This window comes from Anopheles ziemanni, chromosome 3, assembly GCF_943734765.1.
Source record: "Anopheles ziemanni chromosome 3, idAnoZiCoDA_A2_x.2, whole genome shotgun sequence".
Classification (NCBI taxonomy): Eukaryota; Metazoa; Arthropoda; class Insecta; order Diptera; family Culicidae; genus Anopheles; species Anopheles ziemanni.
The window spans coordinates 56657490-56670661 of NC_080706.1; the positions used below are offsets into that span (position 1 = coordinate 56657490).

General features: G+C 40.3%; 3 protein-coding genes and 1 non-coding gene across 5 annotated transcripts; 2 read left to right on the forward strand and 2 right to left on the reverse strand.

Annotated features, from left to right (window-relative positions):
- Positions 1-361: 361 nt before the first annotated feature.
- LOC131285073 (CLIP domain-containing serine protease HP8-like) lies at positions 362-1899 on the reverse strand. The gene is made up of 3 exons (XM_058313931.1): positions 1881-1899; positions 1157-1385; positions 362-1086 (listed from the first exon to the last, which is right to left on the reverse strand). Exons 1-3 carry the CDS (start codon positions 1897-1899, stop codon positions 429-431), a joined length of 906 nt encoding a protein of 301 aa, XP_058169914.1. The 3' UTR covers positions 362-428.
- A 16-nt stretch (positions 1900-1915) lies between these two features.
- On the forward strand, positions 1916-3234 carry LOC131288083 (melanization protease 1). 2 transcript variants are annotated; one of them, XM_058317182.1, is made up of 4 exons: positions 1916-2046; positions 2119-2350; positions 2410-2621; positions 2705-3234. In XM_058317182.1, exons 1-4 carry the CDS (start codon positions 1989-1991, stop codon positions 3076-3078), a joined length of 876 nt encoding a protein of 291 aa, XP_058173165.1. In that variant the 5' UTR covers positions 1916-1988; the 3' UTR covers positions 3079-3234. The 2 variants fall into 2 exon arrangements, with proteins under 2 accessions (XP_058173165.1, XP_058173166.1); XM_058317183.1 differs by lacking the exon at positions 2705-3234 and having other exon boundaries at positions 2119-2283; positions 2410-2479.
- A 2342-nt stretch (positions 3235-5576) lies between these two features.
- LOC131288355 (RING finger and transmembrane domain-containing protein 2) lies at positions 5577-9123 on the forward strand. Its single transcript, XM_058317479.1, has 3 exons — positions 5577-7429; positions 7518-7733; positions 8873-9123. Exons 1-3 carry the CDS (start codon positions 5789-5791, stop codon positions 9104-9106), a joined length of 2091 nt encoding a protein of 696 aa, XP_058173462.1. The 5' UTR covers positions 5577-5788; the 3' UTR covers positions 9107-9123.
- Trnai-aau (transfer RNA isoleucine (anticodon AAU)) lies at positions 7904-7977 on the reverse strand. The gene has a single exon. It is a non-coding gene; the product is annotated as a tRNA-Ile (tRNA).
- Positions 9124-13172: the final 4049 nt, after the last annotated feature.

Genomic DNA, 13172 nt, shown 5'->3' on the forward strand with positions numbered 1-13172 from the left:
ACATTCCAGTCCAATATGATGTACTTTGGCCCGAGGAAGGCGCACTTCCTAAACAAATCCCGATGAAATATGTACCACATGCAATTTGTGAAAAATTTACCGCAAACCTACTGATCCTGCACGAAGGGCAAATTTGTGCGAAATATGAAAGGCAAATGGCGGCTCGTTTGATGAATGGTTCCGGTTCTCCGCTGCTGGTTGAATTCCACGATCGTATCTTTCAGCTAGGAATACTTTCGATTGGTCTAGCTAACGCTACCTACCGTGATCCATATGTGTACGTTAATATTACTACTCACGCCAACTGGATCCACAACACCATACTCAATGATATGCAGTAATAAAGGTCATTTTTATTCATCATCATTACAAATGTGAACATAAAAGCAAATATACAAACCAGGAGATTCATTTTGGCGAGCTTCAAGTTATGTGAAGGATGTATACTTTCGTTTTTCAAGATCACTCTGAATGGTTTCCGTGAACCAATTGTAGTACGGCGCTACCGGTGTGATTATATAAGGTTGATCTAGTGCGGCCGGGTATCGAGGTCCGTACGACAAAAGCCCAATAAGATAGATTTTGTTGTCTCCTTGCACGGTGAAAATAGGTCCTCCGTTTCCTCCCCGTAGGTTTGGCTCTTTTTTCTTATCTGCCTGCGGTGTTCTATGGGTTTTTCCGAAAATTACACAAAACATTCCATCAGTCAAGTGTATGGTGTAACCAGGCATGCGGTCGCTGCAGTCCTGAGGGCTGATTTTTTCCAGTTGGTACTGCTTTGGGACCATAGACAGACCCGTATCTCTTCGTCCACACCAAGAGGCAGTGTACAAGAACGCCTCAACGTCCAGTTCTTGGTTCAAACAGATAGGGACCACTGATAACCCATTTATGTTAGCTGCCGAGCGTAGTTTCACCAGGGCGATATTATTCGACTGTTTGAACAGATTAAAATCTGGATGGGGAATTACCACATCGACTAAAATATCCTGTACAGCGGGGGCACAATCTTTATTTTGATTTGAATTCCCCTCTATGCAGTCACGATCACTAGTGGTGTTGTATTCTCCCAGACGCGCGTATGTACTATAAATATTCATTAATCGAAAGATATTGACATAAAAATTATTTTAATTATTTACAAAATGATACTTACAGTTGCCCAAAGTCTTCAAACCGTGCCACGTGTACCGTCGTCAACACATACTCTTTGTGGATCAAAAGCCCTTGAAAAATGTTAATTACTAAATCGTCCCGTTTGAAGCCAAACCGAACAAGCCAGGGATGCTCGAACAAACGAGAATTGACAGGGAATTCAGATTTTTCGTAATGCCGTTTTCCACATTCCTCATTATTGAGCAGGAGTGACCCATCAGATTCTATATCTGATAATTCAGCAACAACATAGTTATTGGATATTATTCCGACTATGGCCAATGGAGCCAGAAAACGAAAAATGCGAGCCATTAATTGGCACTCTTTTGTCTACGTCTAAATTCTTTCTTCCTTTAGCTGTAAACTTCCGTAGCAAACTGATTGCAATAGCTATGAAACGAGTGATAATGGATGTCCATGAATACATTACAGAGCAAATTCTTGTATGTGTTATCATTTTTGAAACTCACATTGTTTAAACCATTTAAATTTGTTTTCAATTGATAAGAATATTTAAAGAGTGCATGTCGCTCCATTTTATTCAAATCGATAAAGCTCGTGCGTGTAAATCAACGCACATGTAGGTGTGAAAGCGTCTAACACAATGTAACGTTCGTTTGTGCTAACACAAATGAATGTATGCAAATGCATCATAAAACATTTTTGTGTCGAATACACACCAGCGATGGCAATTTTACATTGGACTCATTTCTACTTTGTCATACACTGCTGGTATACAAACATGCAAGTAAACAAATGCTTCAAACCAGTTGCTTTGGTTTCAGTTGAGTCGTTTACGGTGGAGAGTGGGCACGCATCTAATCCGATTAACGATGCGGATAATCTTTGTTTACACATTTTTCATGGCGGTGCTCAGTATAAGTGGACAATGTTTGTCAAGATGCTTTCTCATATAAGATAAGTTCACGATCTTCCATACTTAAACTGATGACTATTTTTCAGGGGTTTTTCCGGACAAACTGCACACAGAGCTGAGTAATTCCTTCAACAAAAATTGCGGCGAAATGCCGTACAGTGTCCGGAACCGCCCTACATTCGCTCGGATGTTTGAGAATCCTTGGCTAGTGCTATTGCGTCATCCAGAGGAATCGTTGCACTTTTGCCACGGTACATTGATCAATAACCAATATATACTTACGACGGCCGTATGTGGCAGCGCAGTGGTGACTAATGAGTGAGTTAGAGAATTAAATTACTAAACGTTTCACAACGTTACTTACCGTAACTTCCTAGGAATGCTACAACTCGCCATCGACCGACAGAAATCGTGCTAGGCGAGCACGACCTTAGCACCGAACCGGATTGCGTAACTCCGTGGAATTGTTCACTGCCTGTTAGGAAGCGTTCCGTTAACAGAGTGGTCATTCATCCACATTTCAGTAATGTCACTAACGAGAACGATATTGCTCTTTTATTCATGAACGATACCGTACAGTTCGACAGCAGTTGAGTAGATCAATCGAACATGTGTGCGTTTTTAAATTCTATATTAATGTTTTTTTTTTTTTTGTTTCATATCGTTATGCAGCTCTAAGGCCTATTTGTCTGCCAGTGATACCGATCCTGGAAGAGAGCGACCACTATCAGCAGACCATTTATAATACCATTTGGTCTAAAGACAGTATACAAAGGCAAATGTGGATGCGATACGTTCCTGCTACCGAGTGCCGAGAGGTGATAAAAAGTCAGCACACACTCCAGGATGATCAGATATGTGCTAGAATTTACGATAAATATGCTGTCGATTTGAATGGCAGTGCGGGCTCTGCATTGCAAGTTGACCATGACGGTCACATTTTTCAGTTTGGCATTTTATCCGTTGGCACTGATGCTATCCATAAGATGCCTCAAGTCTATATAAACATATCCAAACACATCAATTGGATAAATAATTCCATCTAAGAACTACTGAACTTTGATCGTAACGGTTAAAGCGGATAAAAAGGCGAAAAGTATGATTTCTATAAATTTTGGAAACAAAATGGCTATCTGAAAATTTACTAAACCTTTGCAATATTCGTATCTGTTGAGGTTTTTTATATGCATTACAATAAACTACACGCTATCCAATGAGTATTGAACATTACCTTTTCTAGTTTTCCTGTTGTCCATTGAATCCAACCGTTACTTTAAAACCATTAATCAATGTGAATGTGAACTGCTGAAATGTTTCACTGTCATCGATCGATATCTCATATAGTGGTGGGAAAATCAACTCCCTGCAGGGATTCGAATCTACAAATATGAATCCATATACGTCATATCTTGCGTATACAGCACGGTTAATGACTACGGTTATGGAATAGGGGATTTCATGTCCACCATATTGATTAAACTCAAGTGTCAAATATTGTTTATAAACAAAGGGAAAACGACGGCGGAGGACCCATCCTTACTCATCGGATACCTTGATGAGGACGCCTATCTGGGACAACTGCGTATCGGCAGCAACTTTCTGCACTTTTCGGCGGCAACCAGATAGCACAAGCCTGCTTCAGATAGGCCTGCGCCTGCAGGTGGTTTCATTCACCTGCTTCACTAGCTTGATCAAAAAGCAAGACAGCGTTTCGTCGTCCACATTGCCTACTGTTCCGTTGACCGTTTCGCACTTTGGAAGACCCTTCAACGTGTACGCAAACACCTGACCAATAGCAACATGCAACGCGGGATCTTTTATCAACTTCAGTAGCCTAAGAAACAGAGACAGCACCTTCCGGAAGTAGTACTCCCGATCGCCAACGGCCAGCTAACCGTGGCAGTGAGCAGCATCCTTGCAAATCTGCCTTCGTGTGCGCTCAAATTATGCAACATTTTACTTAAAACAGACACAATTACCACAACCGCAATAGCACTCCCCAACACAACGGTCATTCTAAAAGCAAACAACATTAACCGGACTGTCAAAGGTTTCTTGTATTTTTCTTTTGACGATTTGTCAAAATGCTCTACAGTATTTGACCAGAGTATTACATTAGACCATGGTATACAGGCTGGCCCCGGTTTTCGTCGTTTGACAAATCGTTCGAAGCTGGTTTATAGCAGCGTGCTTTGTTCTTTACTCATGTGATTCAATGCGTTTTGGATGACAGAATGACAGAATTTATTCCGCTAGCCTCGGTTTTCGTCGCTATCTCGTTTGGTGACGAAAACCGAGGCCAGCCTGTATTCGAAAAGAATGCATGTAAGGCACTTTGCATAGCTTCAGCTGGAAATGTGAGCCAATATGAAGACGAAGAACTAGGCTTTCATTTACCTTTTGACTTCATTTTCTCCACCCTTACATAAACTACGCGGAATCCTTAATGGATGTTCAATCCATTTTATACAACGTATGATTTGAGTAAACTGGAATCAATCATTCAGTCTTTACATTGACTCGTTTAGTGATTAATTTGACTCACCTCGTGTCTAAATCGAGTCAAATCATATTCAAATAGATCGAGTCACAGCCGAATCAAAACAAGTCTCAAACAAATCAAATCTGATTCGAATCCCAATCGAATTAAATTTTTAAAATCTGACAAATGGGATCCAAATCTTTAGAATCCGTCAAATGGGTTTCGAATCTTTATAATCCGTCTAAAGATCGAATCTTTGGATCTTCCGATCCGCGTTCCTGCCAACACTACTTTGAAGTTATCAATTTATCAGACAAATATCGAGTTATTGTCATCAATTTTCTGCAACTAGTATTGTTGTAAAATAGTAGTAACATTCGGTGTACTAGTGGTTTGCATGTAACTGATCAACTAATAAAACAGGTTTGTTCTTGCAAAATGCTGCGATGACGAAGCGTTTCCGACAACCACATTACAAGAAAAAGAAAAGAAAACAATAGATCGTAAACTCAAGTTTAGAAAATTTGGGTCTTTTGCTTGAAACGAAAAGTGTCAATAATAACATTTTCCTGTAATCCAACAAATCCCAATCCCAAACAATTTGTTGTTGCCATCAACAAATCTATTGCTGGGCTAGAGCAGTGGTTGTAACATTATTCTCTTCTTGATATTTCAGAGACGAATGGAAAAGTGTCTATTCGTTTAAGCCAGACACCTTAATGGAAGATAGTCAAACTTTCTCCTTTTTATCTTGTGGCCAGCTTTCAGCTAGGTTGTGAAAAAAATCCCCACAAACTGCAATGTGCTCTATGGAAAACCGAAAAAGAGGAAAGATGTAGAAGGTAAAAGTTCATCTTGTAAATTTTTACGCAGATAGATGAGTCACCGTTGTTGTTGATTGAATGTTGTAGGAATCTTAGTAGTTGTGCTTTTCTGATGTCATTTAAAAGACTCTGTGTTGGTGCAATGCAATTTCATTGCGTTTGAAAACCTGTTTATACTAATTATTATGTCGTGCGCTGTTTTTTGATTCCATTGTATTTCCAGTTGGCAGAGACGAAATATGCCATACCTCGATAACAATATCAACAAAAGCAGTATCGGCCAGCGTAATACATTCCGAAATTACTGAAACAGCCACAAGGTGTCCACATGTGGTGGGGATCTAAGTAAAGAACAACGTTGAATCCGTGCTCAAACATAACGATATATCCAGGGCTGTAAGCTTCCCCGAGGAGACGGTGTGCATAACCACATCCTTGATAGAGTGTAAAATGTCCGATTCGAAACCCACAGCTGATCATCATAGACAGCAGATTGATTCTCAGCAAGCGGGTTTAGCACGAACGGTTGATCCCAACTCGCCACCTGCTGAAACTCCTCTTTCAGCTAATTCAACGCCAAAAGTAGAATCTGCAGCGGCCACAATAGTTCCGACGGATATTTCGATCACAGTCGTTGAAGACACATCCGGAAACTCGTCGGGAAGTCAATCCACTTATACAGCAGCTGATCAATCCTTCTCGGCTGAAGTAGTCCCGCCAATGCATGCAATTCCGACTTCTCAAGGATCGTCAATTGAGCGCCAGACATCGGTTGGATCAATCGATAGCACGACTATGCCATCAGGAGCGCACGGAGGAAACGGAACGGGTAGCAATGGTTTCCGGAGTTCTTTCAGCAATGGTCGTGTATCGTTTAGTCGATTCATTTCCGTTGATCGAACCAGGGCTGCAAACGAAGGATCTGGTTCATCCGGACGAGGATCAAATTTTAGCAATGATATATTCAACGATTTCCTGTCCCTTATGCAACAAGCGAGGCATCCGAGCAGCTTATTCTCGTCGGAGCGAAGAGGTCTCTTTCTTCAGTCGGGTCGATCCCATGGAACAGGCTCTAGCACACCACCACTATCGGGTACCAATGGTTCAGTCGGCAATACCTCCTCCAGCGACGTTATTATTGATGTAGACGGAAGTAACATCAATGCCGGTACCAGCGCAACAAATGGTGTGGCTTCCCTACGATCGTCCCATAATGAACTTTATCCGATTTCGACCTCTTCATCTTCGGCAAGCACTGGAATTCGTCCTTTCTTGTGGATGCAGGGCGATGATAATGCCGCATCTTCGAGCAATTCTATTGGCGGACGGTCGCCAATAGCTCCAAATTTCAACTACAACCATCATCACCATCATCATCACTTCCATAACCACCAACCGTTGCACCAGCACCTTCACACGGCTGCAGTGGCAGCAGGAGGATCATCGGCGGGGCTATCTACAGCTGCTGTACAGCAATCTACTATGGCATCCGGTAGTGGCATCGGGGATAGTGGTGTTCCAACCGGTAACGGAGAAGCAACAGCAAATGGTGGCGCTTCTACACCAACAGGAAGTGTTCCGCCGATGGCAGGCGCCACCCGAAGTAACAGCGTAACCTCGAACCACCCAAATGACGAGGCCACGGTACACGAAGCATTAAATCAAATTCCCGAGGCGCGTGCCATGATGGACACATTTGCACGTTATACGCCGCTGCTATTGATCTTGGTGGCCAAACTTTGTTACGATCATCTGGACGGCATCATGCACTTTCTGCTGCTACTCATGACGTTCTACCACGCGAACTGGGTCGTACGGCAAGAAATATCCAAGCAGAAACAACGGCGCATTATTGTTCTGATGCGTGAGCTAATAATCATTAGTGTGGCTCTGTTGATTTTTGGGCTGGTGATCGAGTGGAAGAGCATCTGTTTGGTGATACTGTTTATGCCCGACCATCTGCAGCCACAATCGTTGAAATCGTTGCTCTTCTCCGTCTGTATAACTGATTTAATATTGAAGTTGATAACTATTATTATCAAGATTGTCGTTACTCTCATGCCTCCGAGAGTAGTGGACTACAAAAGTCGAGTAAGTTCAAATGCACGATCAACCAAATATTGATGGATTTTTTTATTTTATTTAACCAATTTATTTGTTTTTTTTCGTTTATTCATAGGGAAAAGTTTATCTTATGATTGAATCGTTATCCCAGCTATACCGAGCCGCAGCGCCAATTCAACCATGGCTCATATTTCTATTCGAATCATACTCTGGGTCTGAAAAAATGGTCGGAGTAATATTATCCGCAGTTTACATCGTAGCCAAATCCACCGATTTGCTCGACAGGATCAAATTTGTGCGTCGATCATTTATTAAACTTCTGCAGAAAACGGTAAGTATCGTTGATATAAGCGCTGGTTTGATAGACCTGAACATTTCATGATGCATATAGGATTAGTTAACATTTAAAACAAGCCATTTTTGTATGCTAGTACTATTTTGTAGTTTATGTTGAACATGTTTTCTTTATCAGCATAAAAAATTAAAAAGTTATTTGATGATTGGCTCCAGAGAGGATCGAACTCACGACCTTCGCGTTATTAGCACGACGCTCTAACCAGCTGAGCTATGGAGCCAGATCGTGTGGTTGACACTTGTGACCGTATTTATAACTAATGCTGTTTTTTCTACTTAACCCCTTCACAGTTTTTTGTCGCACGTTTTGTTTCTACTTTCGTTGCGCGTCGTTTATTTCGAGTGGCCTCCCCTTTCCCGAATTGTGTGCTGCAAAGAGCAGTTCTTTGGTGATTTTACGATACTTTTTGAAGTTTTATACTTTTTGATGATGTCTGAATCTGTTAGTTTGCTAATGTAAGTCTAATTTCATATGTTTTGAAATCTTTTTCCATCGTTATGATGGATAAATGATGACGTTTCGCTCCAACAAAGTAGTGTGACGAATATTTCAATAAAAACTTCAATAATATAATAAATCGAATCATCCGAGTGCTTCTAACGATGCCCAAGAGTCGTCTGCACCGATAATAACAAATATCAAGTGTCGAAACTAACTTACACACCACTTTAGCTAACAAACATATGATGAAATATAACTGTCCGACTTTGCGATTGGCCGACAAAATTCTGACGTTTTCCTCTCTATTGTTTATTGCGCCGCTTGGATACGATTTTTTTCACCGTTCTTTTTGCAAGTACTTCGTAGGGAGGTGCACCAAGAAGATGCAATGAATAAAAATCATTGTTATCAATTCTAAGTACTCTAAAATCGACCACAAAGTCGGACGCATGCTCATTTTTTGAGCGTCCGGATTAACTTTGGGCCCAGTGTATGTGGAATGAAGTTCAATGTACATAAGCTCAGTTGCTTCACATTGAGCACAAAGTTTTTACAAAGTATCAGGACAACATTGTGCTTTACATTATACAAATTGCTCCAGTGTTCTAATGGTTTGTTTGCTGTTAAATTTCATGATGACTAATTTGATTCATTGTTTTTCCATTCTTTTCCAGAGTTATGGAACAGTACCGACCAAGGAGCAGTTACAAGCTTGCGGAGGACAGTGCTCGATTTGCCATGATAATTTTAACTCGCCTGTGTTGCTTGAATGCAACCACATTTTTTGTGAACTGTGCGTCGGTACGTGGTTCGATCGAGAGCAAACGTGTCCTCTTTGTAGGGCGAAAATCGTTGACGATCCATCGTATCGCGATGGTGCCACAACATTCTTTTTACAGCTTTACTGAATATTGAAATCAGATGTTTCCGTTTTTTTTTTGTACATTAAGAGACGTGTTTGATTTTTTTTTTTCTAGTTTTGTTACTTATTATAGATTAATATGTTTTTTTTTAAATTCATTTTACAACAAACAGTCAACAGAAAACAGTTGGCTTGCATGTGCTTGGAAGCAAAAAATTATCGAAATGTTTGTTTGAATAATTCGAAAACTTTTGTTAGGCGATCTAAAATTAAAGCAATCGTGAAGGAAAATTGAATTCGCCCTATCCTAAGTCAAAAATTAGATGGAGGCATAATCATGAAAAACGTATCCAAACGTGCATTTTACAGTTGGCTGTTGATTTAATTCGAGTAATATTCAACGTCGAGTCCACAGTGAAAGAAGACAGTAGAAAGTGTAGTGCAAGGAAACGCAAAATTCTTTCTGTTTACTAGAACAAATGCGAAAACAAAAATTTTCTCGCCGAAAAGAAATAGCTAGCTATTAGAAATGTCGTCTGGAGAGAGAAAGAAGTCAGGTCTGGATGTAAAGATATGGCAGTGCATGTAGAAGTAATGCATCATTAGTGCAAATCGTTAAAATATATTGCAAGCACTGTCAACATGAAAACAATGTACAATAGAAGTATGTATTCGCATTCAATAATAAAGGTGTCCATTATCTGTTTCAGTACTTTATTGAACATAAAACGTGTATCTTCACGATCATCGTCATGGATGCACCTAATGGAAAATAATTGGGTACCCGCTGGTAATGTCAGTAAATTGAATTAGAAATATTTGGTATTTATGATTTGCAAATCATGTTTTGACATGCATTATTTTAACTAGATCTATATTCCACGGAACATGTGTAGCTGTGACATTGACTTAACAAATAGGTATGTCATAGTAGGTATAAGAGAAAGAGAATTTTCGCATCAAACAATGTAATCGTTGGGAAGAGGGCTCTTGTACATGCATCGAGTTTAAAATTTATGTTAATTTTAATGAGAAGCCAATATTATACTTTTAAAAGCAACTTCAGGTGTCGCCGGCATGGTTGGTTGTCTTATCTTTCTTTCAGCATTTGTATATTCATATTCATTGTATTGGAACTATCTTACGAACCAATTTGATGAATAACACAAACAATCAAAGCTCAAATTTTTATATTTATCAATGCATATATTTCTACCAAAAGTTGTTTATAATTCACACATCATAGTTTATAATAATTCAGTAATTTTCTTTTAAATGATAGGCAGCAAAACAATTTTCCAGATGCAGCGCTGCTCCACAAGTCTTGCACATATAACTCGTTAAACTGCGTTTTTTGTTTTTATAACACACACGGCAGTTTCGTCGTACTCGTTTCTCTGTTTGTGAAATTTTTACTAAATAATGTTGTTTAATCTGTCCGGAAAGTCTTTCGCACGCATCATACTGGGATGAACGCAATGATGATGATTCTTGAGAGGTTTGCGCGGAAGCAGAAAGTGAATCTTTTAACCATATTTCGGCTACTTTTAATAGGAAATCAGGAAATCGGAGACCTTTATGTTCCTTATTGAAATATTCCCACGTTTTAAATGCATTAAATAGTGCACAATTGAAAAGGTACAAGCCCACCTTCTTAGGCCATTTTATGCTTTTTCGATATAACGGGTAGCAACTAAGATAATGGTCCGCCCTTTCTGCTCCCTTCATATACTTATTGTAGTCTATTACACTCGCTGGTTTTTTAATGACACACTTATTTTGACCGCTTCTGGTGTCAACCAGTGTAGCATTGTGTATCGTAGAAATCATGCTTATAACTTTTTGCTTGCTAGCTCTCCATGACTGTGTGAGTATTTCGCCTTTTCGTTTATGAAATTCTTCAAACACTTTTAGTTTGGCGATCTTTAATTTTTCTTGACATTCTCTCTGTTGTCGCACCGTTCCACAGACACGAACTTGCTTCTTTAATAATTTATTCGCCAAATTGACACTAATCTGATTATTATCCATGTACAAGTGGTGCCATTTTCCAAAGGAATTTTGCAACAATTCCATGACAGTTTTATCTAAGTCCTGCCCAGTGCCGGTGGATATGCTGAACGAAGAAATATATCCAGTATTTGAATCACATAACATACGGGTAAGTATCCCATGTTTTATGATTTTTGATGGATTGTAAACTTTAAAGCTCAATCGTCCGCGCCATGGTATCATTGTTTCATCTATAGAAATATTCTGACCGACGTTAAAATTTTCTGCAAATTTTTTTGAAAAATATTCTATGAGTGGTTGTACTTTGATCAGTCGATCAGCATTTTCAGGCTGTTGACTATTGTCGGAAAAGTGCAAATAAGATAATATTTGTCGAAATCTATTGCGTGACATTATTTTTCGAAAAATTGGCGTATCCGTCAAGGGATTTCTCGACCAATAATCATTAATTTGGGTCTTTTTAATGATTCCCATCAGGATCACTAAGCCGAACCATTTTCTAAGTTCGACTGCTGCTATTTTGACAAATTTAACATTTTTCTTATCTATTTTTCTCAAATGGCGAGATTGTTTGTAGTATTTGTTCGATTCGATGCTTATTAATTCGAACAAATCCTTCCCAATGAATAGTTCTACGATTTCCTCGATACTCTGCTCTTTAGTAGGGAACAAATTCGGGCCGAAAGATCCTACAAAATCGTTGTTGTTTCTTGGCAAATCAATATCTGTCCATGGCGCACTGTCGTCTTCTGAATCCTCTGAGTCAGACACTATACCATCGCTGGATCTTGACGTAATACTTGCAGTATCGTCACTACCATCGTCTGAAGATTCTACTTCACGTTTAATGTTCGCAAGGCCATCTTCCCAATCAATAGAATCGTCTATCGGTACATCAGACAGGTAGTCGGCGGGATCGATGTCAACAAACATACCTTTTTCGCCTGCCATGCTTCTTTTGGTAATTCTTTTTACTCGTCAAGATATACTCCTGCTTTGTGGGCGTTTGCAAGCAAATCTGTCGATATCAAGCTCTTTTGCTCTTAGGACCAGCTGCTTATGCCAAATGCCCTGTACACCTGCCGTGCTGAAAAGAGGTAATTCGTAGTGACGAAACTAGAGAACAAAAACTGTTGAAAATACTGAGTAATGTCTTTTGGTTTCTGTGGAAATACTCCACCCTTGGATCAAACACCAATAGAGGAAAGCAGCAAGAAAACACGTGTTGTCTCTTTGAAAGTCCAGTAACAATAATTTATTTCATACAGTTTAAGTTACGTTGACAGCCAAATGCAGTGCTGCCAACTTTAGTTCTTTTCTGCCCAAGGTTTATATGCAGAGGTATTCACCCATTTCCAACACTCCTCCTGGGTGAGTACCAACCTTACTACTTTGCAAGTATTGTAACACGCGCTTTTTCGCACTACAGTCACTGTTGTTAGGCTGACTGGCTTTGCGTCCCCTGTACAGTGTTATGTCTTCGAACGGTTTGCTTCCTTCATTTTCCGCTGTGTACCCTGGATCCATTGGAGTTCTTGGCACGTTCGACAGTCAACTCATCTTCGAGTCTGTCGACTTCCTTCTGCAACTTCTGAACGGAACGTTCAGCGAATTCAGCGCGAGCTTCAGCCTCCTTGAGACGCTGATCCAACACTCTCACTTGACCACCGTACGATTCCTCCCGTTTCGTTGCCTTTTCTTCCGAAACTTCCAGCGACTTCAGGTTGTTACCGACAACGCGGAGTTCCTCCTCAAGCTCGACGATCTTGCTTTCGTTCATCTCGACCTTCTCCTCCGAACGCTTGAGGTCCTGTTCCATGAGCACTAGTTTTCTGGCCACCTCTTCATATTTTTTGTCTGCATCTTCTTGCTCTGATGCTCTCGGTTGTGACAGGGTCCCTTCATTCTTGTTGTCACATTCAAACGGAAGATCTTCGTCACTCTCTAATACAGGATCATTCAAAACATGTCGCTCCTCCTGTTTCATTAGGTTCTTTGTTGCCGCCTGTTCCCCGCAGGGGTCTCCGTATTCGCCTGGCGTCGGACGCTCCATAGGACTACAGAGATCCGTGTGTATGATGTCCATTGGTCGCTTAGAT

Coding starts and splice junctions, on each gene's coding strand:
- LOC131288355 (XM_058317479.1), top strand. CDS start 5,789: ATGTCCGATTCGAAACCCACAGCTGATCATCATAGACAGCAGATTGAT. Junction 7,430..7,517: donor TAGTGGACTACAAAAGTCGA/GTAAGTTCAAAT, acceptor GTTTATTCATAG/GGAAAAGTTTATCTTATGAT. Junction 7,734..8,872: donor TTAAACTTCTGCAGAAAACG/GTAAGTATCGTT, acceptor ATTCTTTTCCAG/AGTTATGGAACAGTACCGAC.
- LOC131288083 (XM_058317182.1), top strand. CDS start 1,989: ATGCGGATAATCTTTGTTTACACATTTTTCATGGCGGTGCTCAGTATA. Junction 2,047..2,118: donor GCTCAGTATAAGTGGACAAT/GTTTGTCAAGAT, acceptor ACTATTTTTCAG/GGGTTTTTCCGGACAAACTG. Junction 2,622..2,704: donor TACCGTACAGTTCGACAGCA/GTTGAGTAGATC, acceptor ATCGTTATGCAG/CTCTAAGGCCTATTTGTCTG.
- LOC131285073 (XM_058313931.1), bottom strand. Junction 1,087..1,156: donor TTTGAAGACTTTGGGCAACT/GTAAGTATCATT, acceptor GAATATTTATAG/TACATACGCGCGTCTGGGAG.